At 40.0% G+C, this 13,768-nt stretch overlaps 3 protein-coding genes across 5 annotated transcripts; 1 reads left to right on the top strand and 2 right to left on the bottom strand.

Annotated features, from left to right (window-relative positions):
• Window positions 1-711: 711 nt before the first annotated feature.
• sdha (succinate dehydrogenase complex, subunit A, flavoprotein (Fp)) lies at window positions 712-8,838 on the bottom strand. The gene is made up of 15 exons (XM_077598071.1): window positions 8,676-8,838; window positions 7,955-8,035; window positions 7,640-7,801; window positions 7,392-7,535; window positions 6,950-7,114; window positions 6,716-6,864; window positions 6,490-6,614; window positions 5,692-5,860; window positions 4,780-4,975; window positions 4,533-4,704; window positions 3,287-3,405; window positions 3,092-3,203; window positions 1,984-2,114; window positions 1,788-1,901; window positions 712-1,683 (listed from the first exon to the last, which is right to left on the bottom strand). Exons 1-15 carry the CDS (start codon window positions 8,736-8,738, stop codon window positions 1,597-1,599), a joined length of 1,989 nt encoding a protein of 662 aa, XP_077454197.1. The 5' UTR covers window positions 8,739-8,838; the 3' UTR covers window positions 712-1,596.
• Window positions 8,703-11,892, top strand: ccdc127a (coiled-coil domain containing 127a). Of its 3 annotated transcripts, none has more exons than XM_077598075.1 (4): window positions 8,703-8,853; window positions 9,936-10,073; window positions 10,388-10,632; window positions 10,781-11,892. In XM_077598075.1, exons 2-4 carry the CDS (start codon window positions 9,944-9,946, stop codon window positions 11,225-11,227), a joined length of 822 nt encoding a protein of 273 aa, XP_077454201.1. In that variant the 5' UTR covers window positions 8,703-8,853; window positions 9,936-9,943; the 3' UTR covers window positions 11,228-11,892. The 3 variants fall into 3 exon arrangements, with proteins under 3 accessions (XP_077454201.1, XP_077454200.1, XP_077454199.1); XM_077598074.1 differs by lacking the exon at window positions 8,703-8,853 and adding an exon at window positions 8,965-9,089 and having other exon boundaries at window positions 9,939-10,073; XM_077598073.1 differs by lacking the exon at window positions 8,703-8,853 and adding an exon at window positions 8,976-9,089.
• Window positions 11,893-12,167: 275 nt separating this feature from the next.
• mrpl32 (mitochondrial ribosomal protein L32) lies at window positions 12,168-13,608 on the bottom strand. Its single transcript, XM_077598077.1, has 3 exons — window positions 13,395-13,608; window positions 13,151-13,338; window positions 12,168-12,637 (listed from the first exon to the last, which is right to left on the bottom strand). The coding sequence occupies exons 1-3, from the start codon at window positions 13,489-13,491 to the stop codon at window positions 12,386-12,388; spliced, it is 537 nt and encodes a 178-aa protein (XP_077454203.1). The 5' UTR covers window positions 13,492-13,608; the 3' UTR covers window positions 12,168-12,385.
• Window positions 13,609-13,768: the final 160 nt, after the last annotated feature.

Genomic DNA, 13,768 nt, shown 5'->3' with positions numbered 1-13,768 from the left:
AAGCATTGAACATTGACAATTACGACACGGAGAGAAAAAATAGAAACTAGTATTTTTAAAAAACGACTCACTTTGCTGACACACACAGCTCGATATGGCGTCGACAAAGTTTTATCGACGCTTATTTTATGCTGCTGGGGCTGCAGAACTGATTGTGAAAGCCTCCAGGTAGATTTCAGACCTTGGTAACAAATAATGGATTAAATGTTATTGGTTAAATGCTTAAATATGTAAACACACACCTGGTAGCAGCGCAACCAGGTGAAAAGCAATGAAAGAAAGCTGTCAGACAATTTGGATATATTTGTAAGTATTCATGGACAAAATATAACCAATATCAGTCTGTGATTCAGATATTTTTACGCCAGGAGAGAAGGCCTTGCAGGCAATGACGGTCCACCACTGACATATAGACTGCAATATTTGCATTCATATGCAACGTGTTGTGGTCTGCTTCATCATCGCGCTTTTGCTGCTATCTAGTGGCAGCTTTAAAAGTACGCATGCGTACGTATGATATTGCAATATTACTAATGCGAATTGATCGCTTTTTTTATTAATTAAACTTTCTCAGGCTTTTGGATCAAACAATGTATTCATTTTAATTTTGTATTTCCTAACCTTAAAAAAACAAAGTGGGCCTCAATGTGGCTATTTTACTGCACTCCTGAGTTGAGGTATATTCTTTTCTACAGAATAATCAAAGATACGTTTGTTTCCTTGTATTTTCTACCTTTTATTCATCATAAAACAAACAATGCGTCAAAGAAAGAGCAAACATGTAAATAAATTAAATCACACCACTTCAAACAATGCTGTTGAAAAAAACAAGTCTAAGTGATGCCAGCCGACCGATATCGTTTTTCATTTATTCTGTGCGTTTAATTCAAAGAGGATCAACTCCATATTGATATCATTTCCATATAACAATAAACACTTGTTCAAGAAAGTATTGATAAGCAAGCGCTGTTCCTTTCCTTTGACATCCATTTATTCCATCCTTCGACACGCATTTGTAGCAAGAAAAAGCTTTGAGTACTTAATTGACACCGTTGTCTTGTACGCGAGAGACATGTCTTCATGCATCATATTGTCATCGATAGATACCAGCTGCTACATTAAATAGGTATATGAAGCACGAGTGATATTATATTGCATTACTCTTAAGTGCAAACACACCAAAAGATCACAAATGTATGCTATCCAAGGCAACCGTTATTAAGATGTCTACATTTTACCTTTAACAAATGTGTATTGTCTAATCCACTGTGATAATGGGGCAGTATGTTTAGGTCATATTTACAACTTTCCTCAAAACCTCTCTATTGCCTTGCAGCAAGACAATTTCTTCTCCAGCCTGAATCTGAAATATATAAAAAAATGCATTTAAAGCAATGCAAATCCGAGAAATGAGAGCTCAGCAACGTCACAATGGCAAAGATGGAGTGTACGTGTGATACACAAGAAGTGACAAACAGCCTTTAAAAGCACACAGGCAAAGCAAAACATCATTTCCCTCAATATCCTGCGTATAGCAGGAACACCTCCTCCGCAAAATGAGTATTTGACGAGTACTTGTTGTGCTTGGAGGGGTTCTTAGTAAGAACGAATGGCAGGCGGCACGTGGGCGCAGTCCTGTTCATCCAAAGAGTGGTCAATGACGGGACGGTATTCCAAGGTGACCTATGATGATCCACATTTTTGGGGGGTATTAGTAAAATGATTCGTTTCGGGGCTCAAAAATGTCTCCGCCACGCTCGCAAACAATAATGTAGCATGTACAGTACCTTGCCAGTTTTGGGGTCGACGTAAGACATGGTGTGTTTCCTCCAGTGTTGCTCAAATGGCTTCTTCTCCTGACCCGGCAAGGGCTTGGAGAAATCGTACTCATCAATGCGATCCTGTAATGACAACCAGACATAATGTTAGAGGGGCAATGACGACAGATCTCTTAGAAACCACCAAATCTTCCACAACGGGGACCTTGAAGTCCTCTCTGGCGTGAGCTCCTCGACTTTCTTTCCTCTGCTCAGCTGAGTGAATGGTCTGCACGCCGTTCAGCATCAAATTCTGCAGCTCCAGAGTTTCCACCAGGTCCGTGTTCCACACAATTCCTAGCAGTCCAGGGGAAATCAGGGTGTTTCGATCAAGTTCTTTTTGCTCAAGTACTGTGTTTTCTCACATATACGCCATATTTGTCGCAAAAAAAATACATGACTGAATCAAGGGTACGGCTTATATGCGCACAAATTAGACTTGACATGCACTAAACATCAAGGTGACAAAGACGAAACGCTGTAGCGCAATGCAGCCGATACGTTCATTTATTTCAAAATAGAGAAAAGATAAACAGATAAAACGCTAAACAAAATTTATATGGACGTCTATGAATGAAATTCAAGAAAAAATACATATCTTGAATAAAACGTGAAAAAAACCTCACTTTTGCCTGCCATTGCTCGCTAAGGGCGCTGCATCCTACCATATTTAAACGTGCTCTGACTGGCTAGACGGGAGTAGCTTTGATACATGTGTTCGTAGTGTTTACCATGTCAGGACATACCAATAGTTGTTAAGGCTGAACGAAGGTCTTGCAGTCGATCATTAAAATATTAGCCCTGATACCTGCGTAATGTGTATCTCATGCTAATATTGCACCCAGAGACTTGTTGAAAACTAGACTGCTACGGACACACTTCCTGGTTGCAGTGCTCAATTTACTTCCTTTTTGAATTTGTCTATGTGCAGGCAACACCCTTTCGGAATGTGCAATCCAGTAGACGATCCTTTCGATTTCTACAGTATCTCAGAAATACCACGTGGGATGGATTTTCCCCTCAAAGTAACACATTTGTACTACCTATTAAAACCATGAATATTGAGGTGAAAATTGTGAATCAGGTGGCGTCTTATACGAGAGGAATTGTAAAATTCAACAATTTTTAAGGGTGCAGCTTATACCCGGAGGCGGCTAATATGCGAGAAAATATGGTAGCCAAAATAATCGGGGAAACACGGATATTTCCGATCGCGTTTGAACGTCGCTCCAAGTTCAGCGTTGGCAACCCCCGAGTGATCAGCGAAGCTTTACCTCGGTCAAAGGTCTTGATATCGTCCATAGTCTGGTAAATGGCATCCATTTTGTCACAGCCCTCCTTCAGGACAGAACCAGTACGGAACACGGCAGCGTGGGTCTGCATGGCCTGGATAAACATTAAAAAAAAAAAAAGAAGTTGCCATGTTATCGATATAGTACTGTGTGTGTACATATTCCATGTTTACAGACCTTCTGCATATTGAGCCTAATTTCAGAGGTTCGCAGACTTCCATTGGCAAACCTCATTTTATCCAAGTTGGCCACGGACTCTTCACCTGCACTGGACTTCAGAGGGGAAAGTGCTTCACCTGGGGAGAAATACACCAAACCGCTGACGTCAACATGAATCAATTTTAACCACACGTAAAATGAGACGGTTGAACATAGATAGCATTCTTTTTATATGCTAAGGCAGGAGTCTCCAAATGATTCCACGTAGGACCGCGGGACTTCTGTTCCAACCGAACAAGACAACGACATCTTTTCACCGATTTGGTGTGTTACCAATGTAATCAATCAGTTGATTGCAGTAAGGTGCTGCCTGTTTTAGCATTAGCGTCACTTCAACGGTCTGTGCTGGATTGGTTGGATCAAAAAAGACCCGAGGCTTTCAATGGCAATCCGCAGGATTCAATTAAGAATCAAAGCAAAAACACAAAAAAAAAATAAGAGACTGGCTTAAGTCTCATGTTCGCATGAAAGCCAATGTGGAAAACAAGTTTTTGAGGCGGGCTTTAAAAATGGACAGGAGATCCATTATTGGGCATCAGGTTGTCATTTAATTGTCTGGAGCACTGAAAGAAAGAGTTGGCCTCTCACCTTCACTTTGGATACTTGTTGAAGCATCGAAAATCAAGTGACATGAAGCATTGGCCAAAAACAACTCGGAGAAAGATGCGCTTTGAACAAAAAATATAGAATAGGATTTAAGTTTTCCCACTTAAAGACGCATGCAAAAGTTATGACCTAGCCAGTGGGCCCTGAACTTTTATTCTGTATGAGAAATTCTGCTGCCCTGTTTAAGTCCTCAATATGCTGTATGTATATATCAGTCATGTACCGTAGTTACCCACGTATAAGCCACACCCTTAAAATCCTGATTCACAATTTTCACCTCCATATTCATGGTTTTAATATAGAGTACAAATGTGTTACTTTGAAGGAAAAATCTTAAGAGAAATCATCACACGTGGTATTTCTGAGATATCGTATGAATTCAAAGCACATTATTAGGGTCAATATCAAAATAACCCAAAAATAGTAAATGTTACTTTGCCGACATCTACTGGTGAAAAAGAATATAGCAAGCCTTGTGCGCATATAAGCCGTACCCTTGATTCAGTCATCCTTTTGAGTTACAAATACGGCCTTTATGTGAGAAAATACGGTACACAATATTCTCATTGTTGCGTGCTTTTGTGAAATGTTTCCTCACCGGGCTTGTGCTCCTCGGCGATGGTGAGGGCGCAGGCTCTGCCAAACACCACCAGATCCAAGAGAGAGTTGGCACCCAGTCGATTGGCACCGTGAACGCTTGCACATGCGGCCTCTCCGCAGGCGTACAGTCCGCGAACCACCTTGTCCTCGCCATTGGTGTGAGTGATCACCTGAACATATAGTTCAGGGGAGATCCGGAATTGATGGGAGCTGCCGGGGAGTGTGGTTTGACAAGTCTGGCTTACCTGGCCCTTGTAGTTTGTAGGTATGCCTCCCATGTTATAGTGGACGGTTGGCAGGACGGGGATCGGCTCCTTAGTGACATCCACTCCGGCAAAGATCATTGCCGTCTCAGAAATGCCGGGCAGCCTTGTGGCGAGCTGCTGAGGAGGCAGGTGGTGTAGCTGCAGGTAGACGTGGTCCTTGTCTGGACCCACACCCCTGAAAAATCAAACACGCGGGATTCAGTAGACTCTCATCACATCACTGGGAGGGAGTTTGTCATATTCAATACTTCATATCAACATTTCAGACATTCACTTTTGAGTGCTTGTAAAAATATAATGAACGCATTCAAAAAAAATGCAGACGTGCAAAACAAGTTACTCTAAATTTAGTTTTGTGCTTTCAGTAACGTGCCAGATTGTGTCTGAACATGCTCTTCTAGATGTACCGTAGTTATTTCTTGTATGTTTTAGCCTAAAAATGTCTTTAAAACGGCCCTGTGGGACAAGTGGTTAACGTTAAGCATTCTCTTCATGGTTCTGAGATCGTGGGGTTTCCGACCACTCTGTGGGGAGTTTGTGTGTTCTCCCCATGGAAGCTTGCATCGGTTTTCTCCAGGTACTCCGGTTTCTTTCCAAATCCCAAAAATATGCAGGGTAGGCTGGTTGGACACTCTAAATTGCCCCTAGGTATGACTGTGAGCGTGAATGTTTGTCCATCCCCTCATGCCCTGCAATTGGCTGGCCACCAATTCAGGGTGTCCCCTGCCTAGTGCCTGTAGTTGGCTGGGATAGGCTCCAGCACCTCCTTCCACCCATTTGAAGATAAGCAGTATGGACAATGAATGAATGTCTTTAAAATCAAGGGTACAACATGCTTTGCTTTTTTATCAAACATGAGAACAAGGACAGCAAGTGTTTGGGTTTGGTTACCTGCCCTCTCTGATCTCTATGGTCATGGAGCGGGACACCACATCTCGGGAGGCCAAGTCCTTGGCGTTGGGAGCGTAGCGCTCCATGAATCGCTCACCTTCGCTATTGATGAGGATGCCTCCTTCCCCACGGCAACCTTCGGTAATCAAGCAACCGGCGCCATAGATCCCTGAGAATGTGGAAATGAAGCTATAATATAGTTTGTCAAACTACTGCAACTGAGACTAGAAGTTTGAAATATTTGAATATGTCCTGGAAATTGGGCATATTTTTACCGGTGTAAAAATCAATCCTCACTCTATGCTGGATCTCCAGAAATATGTTCTAAATCTTTGTTGTAAAATTCCTAATTCAGTACAAAAATGATAGGCAGGAGGAACTCAAAACACCACAAAAGTCCATGTCTGTAGCATCTTTTAAACAAAGTCTAAAGTGAATCCTTCAAGAGGCTAGAAGATAAGGATCATCAGGGAGATTTGTAAAACAGCACACTAAAATTTGAACATAATGGGACAACATCACAAAATGTCATCATTAGTTAACAGGTTGTGTCAAAATTGCCCTTTTTTTTTTTTAAACAAAATTACTGATCATGCCAACAAACCATTTTTTAATGGTGGTATTTAACTCAAATATTCTCCTGCCTTTTTCTGTCATTTTCCACACGCAAATGTCAAATATCTCTGTGTACAGTATAAATGCGGAAAGGGGAATTGCGCAATATCTGCTGTGATTTATTTATTTTAGATACAACATGGTGCACATTTTGCTTCTGCAATAAGCCAATTATTTTCTTACCGGTGGGGTGGAACTGTACAAACTCCAAATCCTGGCAGGGCAGACCTGCTCTGGTTACCATGGCGTTTCCATCTCCGGTACTGGTGTGAGCAGAAGTGCAGCTGAAATAGGTTCGACCATAACCTCTGGAAAACAGACGTTTGTTGGTTACATCACATGTACATTTTGAAGTGTACGAGCAAACATTGCATTGCGCAAGTGCCCAGTTCTTCATGTGTGCATTTACCCGGTGGCAATGACCGTGTTCTGAGCTCTGATACGATGAATAGATCCATCCTCCATGCACAGCGCAATAACGCCTTTGCACTCGCCATTTTCCATCAACAAGTCCAGTGCAAAGTATTCCACAAAGTAACTCGTATCATAACGCAGCGACTGAGACAAAAACAAAGCAAAAAAATGCTCATTGTTCTGTATTAGGCTTTTACAAAATGTTGCTTTGATAAAATAAGAAGCCTACCCTTCCATACAGAGTGTGAAGTAGCGAATGACCAGTCCTGTCTGCAACACAGCAGCAGCGGTGGGCTTGGCCTCCTTTGCCGTATTTAAGACTTTGACCTCCAAACGCCCTCTGGTAGATCTTACCATCCTCAGTGCGACTGAAAGGCATGCCAAAGTTCTCCAACTAGTGGAGGGATAAAGAGGAGGTGACATGCTGTTTTATTTTTTATTTTATTTTATTTATCAATTAATTGCAGTTATGGCTGCCTGCAGGTTTCAAGTTATCCAGTGGGGGAGCCAGGTAACCATAATTTATTTTGAACTTGTTAATACAAAATATAAAAAAGAAAAAAAAAAGATGTTTTTGCACACGTGGGAACAATTACATATAACTAGCAATTTTTAGGGATTGTTTTTTCCTCCCCGTTTTCATGTGAATTTAAATCAATATCGGTGTGTACCTCCACGACAGCTGCTGGAGCTTGTTCTGTCATGTAATGGATGGCATCCTGGTCCCCTAGCCAATCAGAACCCTTCACTGTGTCGTAGAAATGCCAGCGCCAGTCATCATTCTCCATGTTACCTAGTGCTGCATTGATTCCACCCTAGAAAAACGGTAAACTATTAACATCAACTCTATTATGAGATTTTATTTTATCATCAAATTACAACACACTTAGCGCGATCTTAAAAAAGTAAAGTAGGCTACCTGTGCTGCAACAGTGTGAGACCTGGTAGGAAAAAGCTTGGTGACACAGGCAGTGTTAAAGCCAGCCTCAGACAGGCCAAAAGCTGCCCGGAGTCCCGCTCCCCCGGCGCCAACCACCACGGCATCAAACTCATGATCCACAACTGGGTACTGATTGGAGATCTGAGAACAAACAAAATCACTTTAAATTATATTGGTTACAGTAACCTATACAGTACAACAGCATTAAAATCAAATACCACTGAAAGGAACAAAATCAATATATTCAGGCTATTCATTTGTCCTTTTAGCATTCAGATGCATATTTGAACTCACATCATCAGAAACCTTGGCATTTCTCTTGCCATAGATGGAAAAGTGCAAGTTCTTTGCACTTTGAACTGCCGTAGCAGGGACCTGGTGGAGAAATGAACATTTTTATTTCATTCAAAGGTTGAACAGTTGGCTAAATACTAAAGAAGATATTTAAAACGGAGAATATTTTGACAAATAGAGTGGATCCTGTTTACGGTAACAAAATAAAATAAAAAACCTTTCGAGGTTACCAATGACATGCAATAAACAACAATGTTCTTTTATCCCCTTATTTAATGTTTTATCTTTACCTTACAATACAACAGAACTCCGTCGTAAACCCAGAATGTTTATATGTTTCTTATCCTAAACAATGTAACTATGCAACGCTAAATCAAGCTAACAACAGAAGCTACAGTGCTTTGGCAAGGACAACGAAGCAAACGGGTCCTCGTGAAGGAACGGGACCAATTGTGGTAAAATATTATGAAAATACATATATTTGCGAAAGAAGAAAACGCCAACACAAATTTTGATTTGTTAGCGTTTTACGAGCCAATTTTCAATTCAGTCTAGTGTCACATTGAAGGAGCCCTTCGCTACGTAACACAGTTACGCAAGTCAGACAGTATAGTTATGAAAGCGATGGAACACGTTCTTTGCGGAGAAAATAAACGACTTGATTTTACATTTAGCATGCACAGACAAAAAAAAAACATTTATCACAAGTATTCGTACTCACTGCTTTTCTGGAGGACAGTATCCTCTTGGAGAGGAGGCGAGAGGCAACTTGAACACCAGCCATGTTGTCAGACAGAAAGCAAACGCCGACACCCGAGATTCAATGTGGTGGCTGACGTATTCTCTTGGACTGGAATGAACCACAATGCTGACAAATGGGGGAGATGTTACATAAAATGGTTGGTTGCATCACTTTTCAAACTTTAATTCGGGCATTATTTTCCATATAAATATTGTTATGCATTATAATAATCAAAATAATCATGTGCCCGTGATCATTACGAATCTTAATTGAAAAGTTTTGATAAAACTAATCAAACAACCCCCTTTTGATGAACACGCTAAAATTGTGTAACCAGAGTTTTTGTTGCCGAGCAAGAACAAATGTATAAGTGACCTAGACATACCTTTGAAGGTGAGCTACAACACCGCAAAATAGTATTTTTAAAAAGTTTTATAGTTGTACTTCCACAGCTATTAAGTCCCGTTAGATTCTATTTTGAAACACTCTATGCGTAAGCTAACATGTCAGCCAGCTTTTTAGCTTTGACCTAGCTCGTTTCTGGCTAGCTGGGCTGTAAATATCACAAAAAGCACGGTGCAAATGCTGCATAATATTTGATATTATTAAGATTTTTTTTAAAATATGATTTTATAAATGTACTAATATGATCAAGCCCTTAGATCGTCCACATTCATATGCTTCATCTATTTACCTCTTACCCATTGATTCACTTGTTTCAATGTTGACAGCTACCTTGTTTACCAACGATTCAGCCTTAATAATAATGATTATGATTCTCTGGCAACCAGTTAAGGATATTATCTCATTGTCATTTGGAATAGTTTGTTGGCTAGCCGATACTTTTGAGAGGATAAGCATTCGAGAAAACAGATGGATGGTAAACATAATAGTGTACATGCTGAATGCATGGTGTTGATGCACTGCCATTTTTTTTTGTCATCTCTTAAACACAATGACTGAAAAAACAAATAGAATGCCGCTTTGTCTTTTTTTTATGTTTTGCTTTAATTTTACAGCTCCAATGGAGAAAAAAAATCCCCCAGTGTCAAGTTATGAATTAATGAAATGAATTGTTACTTCTTCATGCTTTTTTATACACATTTGACAAACAGTAAATGTTGATCAGTTGTAGATACTACAGTAACATGAGCAATTCTAGTAATTATAGATAGCTAAAGATTACCACAGTGTAATGTTGATTCTAATGTTTTGGGTTTGTTTTTTTTTGTGTGGCAGCAGGCTCCATGAACAACCTTAATGACCCCCCTAGATGGAACATTCAACCAAACCCAAGAGAAAGGGAGGACGGAGGAGCAGATGGAAACCAGTGGAATTATGCTCTACTGGTGCCCATGCTGGGACTGGCTGCATTTCGTAAGTTACACAAGCACATATGCAATGTTAGCGTCGCAGATGAAACCAAAAGTGTCAAAAAAAATCAGTATTTACTTTTATAAAATAGAATAAATAAAATAAAAATATTTCTGTCCCATTCTTTACTGTCATACAATTCTGAGGAAAAAAGTTTTACAATGTTGGAAAATGCAGTTGCAAATATACTTACCGGTTGCAGAATGCAAGTTACTGACTGACTCTCAGCTTTTGCTGACTTCAATTAAAACAACAACAAAAAACATGTTGCACTTGAGGTTCTTTCTCAAGATATGGTTATTTTCCTTTCCAAAAAGGTTGGATCTGGACCCGGGAGTCTGAGAGAGAGATCGAAAAGGCCAAATCCAAATATAAAAGGGATGTATTCATGGTAAAGAGTGAGATGGAATCACGCTACGAGGAGACGTTAACAGAGAGGCGCAGAGCCGTGGCCTCATTGGAGGTGGAGCTGGAGAAGGAGAGAGAGAGGGTGAAAGGCTACAAGCAAGCTATGATCTCACAGAGCCATCATCTGGTAGAAGAACGGAAACGCTTACAGGAGGTAAACTCCTGTATGACTCGCCGTAATTGTAAGCATACATTTTGCGTATAGACCGAGGGCCTTTTTACATTTGTGCTTACTACTTTCAAAGGTCACTCAATTATGTAAAGGTCTGACATATACCAAACATTGGTGTCATCTTTCACAGGAGCGCGACTGGTTAGAGGAACAGAAGCAAAGCTATATCAATTCTGGAGCGGGAGCAGCTGTGCTGCACCAAGCCATGGATCAACAGAACAAGTGGTTCCAGAGAGCCAATACCACATTGCGGGAGGTCGAAGCTCAACTTGTTGAGCGCCAGGATGCTTACTGTTCCCTACTGCTGCCTCGAGACAAGCGTCTGGAAATGGAGAGAAACATACTTGTGAAGGTCGTCAAAGAGCCTCTCACGGAGGAAATTGATCTGGAGGCTGATCTTAAAGATATTTTCAAGAGGGATAAGCACTGTGCAAACCTGATGAACATGGACAAGAGAAAAAATGGTAGTCTCATGTGGGTGTATCTGAAGTACTGGCAGCTGCAGGTCACTGTTGAGAAACACAAGAGAACTGAGGCGGCCATTTTAGGGAAAAACCTAAAGCCCGACACAAAATGAGGCAATAATTTTAGTTTGAATTCTGCATCAGCAATGGAATAAGCATGATGTTTTGATGAGATATTTTGTCATAGTTTATGAAATGCTTCCAAATAGTTTGTCCCTATTAAGTCATCTCAAATGACACACTTTAGCTTAAACCAGGAAGTACAAATGTACTGAAATGATATCCACATTGGATAATATGAATCAAAGTGTGAATATTTTGTTTTGCAATCTTAAGTCAGAATGTGTTATGTAACCTTTGTTGCGCACAATGGAATCTAATGTTAATTTATTGGCACTATTCAGTTTTCTGGAACATTAATTTGAATATCAACCTTTTACTTGAAAAGTCATCTTGAAAGTTCTTTTATCATGAAATTCATTGGATAGTGCAGATGCATAAGCTCAAATTCCTCCACTTCTAACATGAAGATCGTCATATAGCTCTTATTGATAAATTTCACAAGTATCAGAAATACACACTTCACTAATAAGTTTCTGAAATGACACTAGAATCTTCATACAAAGCAAATGTCATGTTGACATTTATTTTAATGGTAAAATTACACTTAGTTACCTTTGACCATATCCTGGTGCATGAGCCCCTTTATAATGTTAACATAGAGTGACCTTATAAATGCCATGTAATTTGCACACATTAAAAACTTGGTGTAAGGTTTTGTTTCAGTATCTTTGTGATTTCCAATTTTGGGGCTTGTTTCTACTTAGCCTTGGAGGAGCAACATGAGCATAATCTAGTCAACAATATAGAATAAGATAGCATAACCATGTAAGGTAATATAATATAAAACAAGACAAATTGTTTCCACCTCCTAGTATTGTCATTTTGATTGTAACTCTTTTAGGGAAACAACATTTATTGTCATCTGACTTGGTAATACAACGCTACATTACAAAAGTAACAACTGGTGATTTGCAAATAATTTGGGAAAACTTGATCAATAGCATCTTTATTGTTCTATTCACATATTTATCAAACAAAATAATTCAATTTTAGTTGTTGCCTTACACAGTGTACACCGATAAAAACAAACCAAATGTATGACATGCGACTGGCAAAAAAAGAAGCTGCAATTACTATAAACAGGTTATTAAAGCAAATCATTGGACGTGCAGTAAACTGAAGGTGGTGGGTCTTGCACGCGTCAGGCATTACTGGCCGAACCAGGCGGGGCGCTTCCTGGGTCTCTCGATTATCCTCTTGTCTTTGTCCAGCTCAGTTGCATTCTCATCTGCATACAAGACGACCGTCTCCACAGTTGGGGCCCTGAGAGGTCCGCCCTCCATCCCTTTAATTTCATTTCGGATCAGGGCGGTCTCATTGCGCACTTTTGCATAACAGAAACCACACAAAATGTGTTTCTGCTTTAAATGGCCGCACTCTGGACATGGCTCAATGTTGTCCTGAAGAAAAGATGCATGAGGTGAATGTTTTAGTCAGATATATTTACATGACAATCACAATCAAATGAGTTACATACCGAATTTTTCATTTTCTTATTCATTTGAATACATTAATAAATAATTTTCTCTAGTTTTGTGTCTCTCACATCTTGCATACAAAATTGGGAGACTCAGATTATTTTTAAAGGGTTTAGTTGATAGTTTTTTTTAGGCCCATGGAACTAATAAAATAATTTACATTAAAAAATACTTTTTTACAAAAAAAAATCCAAGTTACGAAACAAGTTCTGGAACCAATTAATTTCGTAAATAGAGACAAAACAGTATTAACGTTGTATGTAGATGTAGTTATGTTATGCACATCATAATAAGAATTCCATACACTCCAGAAAGCAAAAAGCCCTGTCTATCAATTTAATGTCACTTCTGTGTCCTTTGAGATTTTAAGAGTAAATATTTGTTTTGAAGACGACGATAAATTCAGAAAATCACATGGGCAGTGACCAGGTATACCTTGACCCGGGTGAGTTTGCTCTCTGCCCTTCTCCTCGTCCTGTTGACCTCGATGGTACGTCTCTTCTTGGGTACTGCCATCCAGAAGATGCTGTCGAGAACTCCGGGGAGTTGCTCCATGTCTTGGCCACCCTTCCGTTGTTGCTCTTGAGGCAGTAGACTTGGGCCATTGATGGCCAAAGCTGGAACTGCAGAGACAAACGCGTGATTGCCCGACCATACATTTCAAAAACGTAAAACTCACCTTGCTGTCGCTCAAATCCAGACGCCTGCATAAGTCTGCTCTCAATGCGTAGCAAGGAGCATCTTAAGCTTTGCAACAACGCAGCCAAATTCATCATTTTGTTCCTTTGCTTAATTCGTTTAATACATGTCAAGACTAGGGACTCCTACTGACGGTCACCGTTGTGTCGTCACCAAAATGCGACAAGTCTGACAACTTTTCTTCTTCAGTTTAGGCCACACGTGCAAATGCTACTGCCGTCTAGCGGCCAATTCTTGCTACTATTTATAAATATAGTATTTTCGTTAAAAGTGTCTTACATATATAATTTCGAATAAAAAATATAGTCCACGTGGAAATGTTGTGCTCTTATTAGATGACTTGCATTGAAAGAT

Source organism: Stigmatopora argus, chromosome 4 (genome assembly GCF_051989625.1).
Source record: "Stigmatopora argus isolate UIUO_Sarg chromosome 4, RoL_Sarg_1.0, whole genome shotgun sequence".
Lineage (NCBI taxonomy): Eukaryota > Metazoa > Chordata > Actinopteri > Syngnathiformes > Syngnathidae > Stigmatopora > Stigmatopora argus.
This window is presented reverse-complemented; position numbering and strand designations above follow the sequence as displayed.